At 64.0% G+C, this 6,220-nt stretch overlaps 3 protein-coding genes across 3 annotated transcripts in view; 2 read left to right on the forward strand and 1 right to left on the reverse strand.

Moving 5' to 3' along the window:
• Positions 1-43: 43 nt before the first annotated feature.
• MNEG_11317 (hypothetical protein) lies at positions 44-2,405 on the forward strand (the record flags this gene model as incomplete). Its single annotated transcript, XM_014040209.1, has 4 exons — positions 44-320; positions 709-1,043; positions 1,351-1,482; positions 1,962-2,405. The coding sequence occupies 4 exons, from the start codon at positions 44-46 to the stop codon at positions 2,403-2,405; spliced, it is 1,188 nt and encodes a 395-aa protein (XP_013895663.1).
• A 1,260-nt stretch (positions 2,406-3,665) lies between these two features.
• Positions 3,666-5,277, forward strand: MNEG_11318 (hypothetical protein; the record flags this gene model as incomplete). Its single annotated transcript, XM_014040210.1, has 5 exons — positions 3,666-3,729; positions 4,170-4,231; positions 4,429-4,508; positions 4,816-4,966; positions 5,194-5,277. The coding sequence occupies 5 exons, from the start codon at positions 3,666-3,668 to the stop codon at positions 5,275-5,277; spliced, it is 441 nt and encodes a 146-aa protein (XP_013895664.1).
• A 706-nt stretch (positions 5,278-5,983) lies between these two features.
• The window catches only part of MNEG_11319 (hypothetical protein), a gene marked incomplete at both ends in the record, with an annotated part of 2,628 nt that continues 2,391 nt past the window's right edge, over positions 5,984-6,220 (reverse strand). Inside the window, one exon of the mRNA XM_014040211.1 lies at positions 5,984-6,005. Coding sequence (XP_013895665.1) covers positions 5,984-6,005 — 22 coding nt within the window. The remainder of the gene's footprint in view (positions 6,006-6,220) is intronic.

The following is a 6,220-nucleotide window of genomic DNA, read 5'->3' on the forward strand; positions in this document are numbered from 1 at the left end:
GCAGTTGACAGAGGAGGAAGCTGCCTGCTTCTGCACGCTGTTCATGGCCCTCTGCAGCAAGCGCCCCTCCTTGCTCCCCGGCCTGCTCTCGTCCTACGGCCGCTGGCCGCCGCCGGCCCAGGCGGCCGTCGCTGCGTACGCGCGCTCCCTCACGCGCGCGCTCGCCGCGGGGCCGCTGCCGCCCGAGCTCGTGCGGGCCGTGGCCGACCCCGCGCCGGGCGCGCGGCCGCTGCTGCTGGTGATGCTGCACGCGCTGGCGGACCTAAAAACACCGCCCCCCAAGCTGGTGGCGGCGGCGGTCGACCATTGGAAGCGATCGGGTGCGCGTGCTGGGGCGCGTGGGCAGGCTTGCGTGGAGGGCATGCTGCACGCTGAAGGTTCCGTGCCGCCGGCTGCTGATCAACACAGCAGTGTGTTCCCTGTGCATCGGTCCCTTGACGTGCACCGGCAACGGCGGCAACCGCGGGCGCGGCGAGCGGCCGCGGGCGAGGCAAGCTGCGCCGGCCCACCCGACCGCAAGGGCCCGGCACCGAGCCGCTTCACAGCCCCATCCCCCCAAATTTCGCCGTTCGCTCGCCCTGTCGCGCCCGCCTCTCTGCCCGCCCGCGTCCCTGAACGCGCCACACTCCTGCTCGGAAACAATCCCGAACCCGCCGCCGCCTCTCCACCTTCCTCCGCTCCTCCGCGCCGCGCCCGCCCCACCCCCAGGAGACGTCGCCCTCGTCGCCCCCTTGGTCGGCGGCATGCACCGCAGCGACACCCATAAGCTGCTGCCCCGCCTCTTGGAGCTAGACCCGCCTGAGCTGCGTCGCCTGTACCGCCGCCTCACCGGCTACGCGGCGCCCGACGCGGCCGCCCAGCAGCAGCAGCAGCAGCAGCAGCAGCAGCAGCAGCAGCCGCCGCACTTTGGGGCCGCGGAGCTGCTCGTGCGGCTGCACGCGCTCACGCCGGCGCGGGACGGCGTGAGCAACCGGCGGCTGATTGCGGCGATAGAGACGGCGCTGCACTCGCCAGAGGTCTTCAAGCAGGAGGTCGTCGCCGCGGTGGGTACAACAAACACCGCCCCTACGACTTCCGCTGCATCCCGCTGCTCTCCGCCGGCCTCTGCCCATTACTTGCCTCGTTCACAGTCTGATGTTGTGCGCAACAGCATCGAGGCTGGTTGCTGCACTATTTTGGGGTACGATTGGGGGGTCTTTCAACAAGAGGCAGGGACCTGCGCCCCAGCCTTTTCAGCGCTTTGCATGCCTCTATTGCCACCCCGGGGCGCCCATGGTGCAACTGGCCCATTTGGTCCTGTGCCCCCGCTCAATGCACCTGCGCCCCGGCGACCGCCCCGCGCTCGCGCAGGCGCTGCAGCAGCTTGAGGGCCAGTCCCCGCTGCCGCACCTGTTCATGCGCACGGTCATCGTGGCGCTTGCAACGCACCCCAAGCTAATGGCGTCTATTCTCGGCCTCCTCACAAACATGATCAACAGAGAGGTGAGGCCGTGCGGCTTCTTTGGGTCTGCGCGTTTGCGCGTACTCTTAACCCAGTGCATGCCCGTGTTCACGTGAGTGCCTCGTGCAGCGGTGATGTGAGGGTGCATAAACGCTCTCAAACGTTGGCGTTGCGTGGCCACGGCTTCCACTGGGCTGATCGCGCTGACCAACCTGGAGATGGTGGGCCAAGGCTGGCCGCCCTGTCTTGACATGTCTCGCCGCTAGTCAACACACGCGCAGGCGCTCACGGCGAACAACTTTTATCCACTCGCACATGCGCGCGCACACACACACACACACACACAAACACACACACACACACACAACACTTTCCTTGCACATGCCCCCACCCTCGCCGACACCCACCACACGCGTGCGCGCGCGCACACACACGCGCACACACACACACTCACACCTGCCCAAACGAACACGCACGCCAAGTGTACACACCCAAGTCTCAACCTGCCCCACCGCTGCAGGTCTGGGAGGGGCCCCAGTGGAAGGGCTTCCTCATGGCCATCGCCAAGGCGGCACCTTACTCATACGACGTCCTGCTGCAGCTGCCCGCCCACGCCTTGGACAAGGCCCTGTCCGGCTCAACCTCGGACCACTGGCCGAAGCTGGCCGCCCACGTGGCCAGCAGGGGCGTGAAGGTGCCGATCTTCCAGCCCGTGAGAGACGTGGTTTCGCGGTACGCGCAGCGGGCGCAGGACGAGCTGCGGGCCAAGCTGGCAGCCGCAGAGGCGGCGAAGAAAGCAAAAGAGGACGAGCGGCAGAAAGCAGCGGCGGCGGCGGCAGCGGCGGCGGCCGCGGAGGGGGGCGGCGACGCAGCCGAGGCGGCCTCTGCGGAGCAGCCGCAGGGCGCAGCAGGAGCGGCGGAAGAAGGCGGGGACGAAGATTGGACGCTGGAAGAGGATGACTGAGGGGGTGGCGCGCAGCTTTTTTTGAATAGTTTCAAGCTATGATGGCCAAGGGTGGCGAGAGCCATGGCCACAATTGTACCCATTTCACGCCAACCGTACAGATCCCCAATACATGCTTGCAGGTGATCTCGTTCTCGTTCTAGTGCAGCATTACTAATTGCATATGTTGAGGTTGAGAGGTGCAAGAATTCACCGCTTGGGCCAACGTGAAATATGCAGAAAGCAAGTTGTTGGCAACGGGTCCTGCTTTCAGAAGCTCCTGGCTGCCTCAACCCTGCAGGGTGTATAGGCACAAGCCCACACCACTGCACAGGACCGGTCAGGGGCGCGCCGCGCCGCAGGGTGCGCCACGCCGCAGGGTGCGCCGCGCCGACTGTCACCGGCTGGTGTGATTTTCGCGGCGGGTGGCTCGCCGAGGCTCAGGCAGAGTTGCTGCGTGTCAAATGTTATCAGGCGGTGTGGGCTATGCTGATTGACAGACACGGGCTGGAACTGGCAAGGCCTTGCGGTGTCAACTGACTGGGGCAGGGCAATCAGCGACTCTATCATGCCTGTGCAGCGCAATTTGAGTGGCAGGCGTAAACTGGGGCGCTCAAAGCCATCCCTGCCAGCGGCACAGGCACAGCCGCCACATGCAACAGGCGTGCAGGCGGGCGCTGCTGGTGCGATTAGGCCGGGGCCCCGGGCAGGGTGCCTCCGGGCAGCCGTAAGGTACCTTGCCCGCACTGGATGTGAGGTGCGCAGGTAGCACATGTCAACAGGGCTTGAGGACAGACACCCCAGCGCTCAGCTTGTTCGGCGGCTGCCACGTTGTCGTCGGCAGGTTGTGGCTGCAATTAGCATTCGGATTGTACCGCCCGTGCGCGTACCTAGGGGCCCCGTGCAGGGTAGCGTTGAGAGTTGCTACGGTCACATGAATAAGTGCGATCCAGGCAGAATTGGGAAGCACGGCCTCCGACCACCGTGGGGATGGGTGAAGGATGCGGCGGCTCGCCCAGGGCAGAGCTACGAGCCGCCGCCCGGCATGGCGAGAAGCATGCTACCAGCGGTGGATAGCGTGCTTAGGGACGTAATTCAACCATATATGCCTCACATCATATCTGACAAACCCACTTAGGCGATCGACTGCGAACAACCGTGGCATCATTCGTTGACAGTGACGAGAGTTGTGAGAAAAGCGGTACTTCCGCGCACAACCGATCCCCACCCTTTATTCCACAGCCTGTCACCCGTCCGAAATCCACCCAGCCAGCCCTCAAGATGCGTGCTGCCACCGCCGCCGCGGCCCTCGTGGCCACCGTCCTCCTCCTGGCCGGCGCCGCTGGTGAGGGTGCCAGGGCCCCGCGCCCCCGCCCTTGCACCCAGCAGACCCCCAATCCATCTCATCAGAAATAAGCGCCCCCCAAAGCCACAATGTGCCCTGCCACATGGCAACCGCCGCACCGGCCACCACGAGCCCAAAATGGCATCCACCCATGCTCCATGGCGTGATGCCATTGACACCCCTATGCTGCATTCCACCCTTGAACAAGGCCATGTCCCTTGCTTTGAACCAGCCCATCTCACATGTCACCTAGCCAGCCCACGGATTGGCTCCTTAGTCACCTGTTCGGGGCCCCTGCCACTTTACTTGTCCTGCGATGCTCTGCAGCCACACACTGCGCGTCCTGCCTCGACCACATTGCTTGGGCACACCCACCTGCTTCTGAAGCGCTCCATCCGCCCTGGCTTGACTCGTTGCTGCATTCACCACTCTTCCCGCAGATGCGGCCGGCATCAAGAAGATCGCCCTCCTGGCCGTGAAGAACCCCCAGGACAAGACCCAGGTGAGCGAGGCTGCCCGGGTCAGGGTGCTTCGTACAAAAGTGCCACCTTGTTGCCTGTGCACCAGCCGACCACGGGGAGGTCACTCACAACGCCGGCTGCACTGCATGTATTTCAGCCCGAGCACTCTGCCCTTCTGCCCTTCAACCCCTCCCCCTCAAGCAAGCCGCCGCCTCTGCCGGCCCCATGCATTCGCCAGGCCACCGCCGTCAAGGACGCCCTCTCCGCGTCCTGGGCCAAGTTCACCGCCGCCAACCCCACCAGCGGCATCACCTTCTGGTGGGTTGAGCAGGCGTTTGCGTAAACGGCGCGCAGCCAAACCTGTTTGACTGTCAAATCCCTTTCTTGCGCTTTTGGGTGTTTGTGAGGTGCTTCAAGGGTCCTTGGGCAGGCACATCCGGTACCACAACAGCAAGACCACAGAGTGGTTTCGGCCTATCGATCCCTGACCCCCTCACACCCCGTTTGGCATGGCCACCTCTCGTCCAGCACCTCTCCTTTATTCAAGCACTCCCCCTCTTGGTCTCCTCTCTCCCTCTGTGTCTCACACAAACATTCCCATTCCCTCGTCTGGTACACACCACAGGGTGGCCATCAAGGACAAGAGCGTCCTGCCCGCCCCCGCTGACGGCAAGAAGTGGGAGGGCAAGAAGGACGCCGCCGCCGGCACCTACGTGCGCTACGACGTTGCCGCCATCTGGAAGTTCCCCTCCGCCGAGGCCTTCAGCGCTTACTCGGTGAGCGCCGCCATGTTTTGCTGCAACGGATGGGAAAAGTGCGACGAACGAGCAAGAGGTAGCTCGGATCCGTGGCGTCGCGAGACGAGTCCTGGGCATCCGGGAGGGTCCGAGGGCAGCGGCTGTTGGGCTGTTTTTGGGCTCCCCTCATCAACGGCCATGGCTGCCCAAGTAGAGTGCGCAGCTTCTGACCACAACACCGCTCGGCCCCACCTCCCACCAACCAGGCCTGGAAGAAGGCCAACAGCAACAAGGACGCCTGGAAGGCGCTGCCCATCGCCAACAAGGCCGGCTTCGTCGCCGCCGCCTAATTTGGCACTTTCCAAGGCCGGGTGGTAACAAGACTTTCGCTGTGCCTCACTGGTGTGTGCACGGCTTGCGGCCGGCGCGCACCATGTGCAGGCCCGCCTGCCTGGCGCACTCAGGGGGTTCCAGTGACGGTTTCGTGTGGGTCGGCAGCCGTGGCGTGCGTGGGAGAACTTTGGTTGTGCACTTCTAACGCAACAAGCTCGCTCGCATCATTCACCCGAGGCGAGGTACTGCACTTACTTGGGTTGGGCTTTCGCAACAGAAATGCAACACCCAGCTACGCAGCACTGACGGGCGCACCCCAGCTTGGCCTGCTTGCGCACTTGCAAGGGCTTGCCCTGGTGTGTGCCTGTGTGTGCTTGCGTGGCTGTCTCCTCTGGCCGTTGTGCTGCCCTCGTGTGGGGGTATGTACTCGAGAACTGGATGCATCACGCCCGCTATTATGCTGTGGCAACTGCAAAGGCCTGTGCACTTACTCTCATACGTGTAATATACACTGTATATTGGACTCTTGTGGGTGCAGCAGTAGCCGCTGTTTGTGTGCATGCGGTGCACACTGTGTGCTGGAGGCTTGCAGAAGCACCAGCCATCTTCAGTCAGCTTACATTGGATAGTTGTTGTGTGTCGTCAAACCAAAGTCAGGCACAACACCAAACCCCCCCGTTGCTCATGTGCAACGCGCACTGAGCACGGAACAAGCAGGGCAGATTAGAGGTTGTGCAGGATCGTACTGTTATAACGACAGGCGCAGGTTATAAGTGAGGCGAGCACACCAGGGCGAACCCCACGCCCTCAAGCCCCTGCCTGGCCGCCGTCGCCCGCCCCGCTGCCCTGTCGCAGAAGCGCGAGCGCCGCTGCAACATCCCCGCGCCGAAGCTCGCAGTAGACCAGCAGAAGCTGCGCGGCGGCCGCCGCCAGCGACGGCGGCGGCGCCGGCCGCACAAC

This window comes from Monoraphidium neglectum, assembly GCF_000611645.1.
Source record: "Monoraphidium neglectum strain SAG 48.87 unplaced genomic scaffold scaffold02688, whole genome shotgun sequence".
NCBI classification, from domain to species: Eukaryota; Viridiplantae; Chlorophyta; class Chlorophyceae; order Sphaeropleales; family Selenastraceae; genus Monoraphidium; species Monoraphidium neglectum.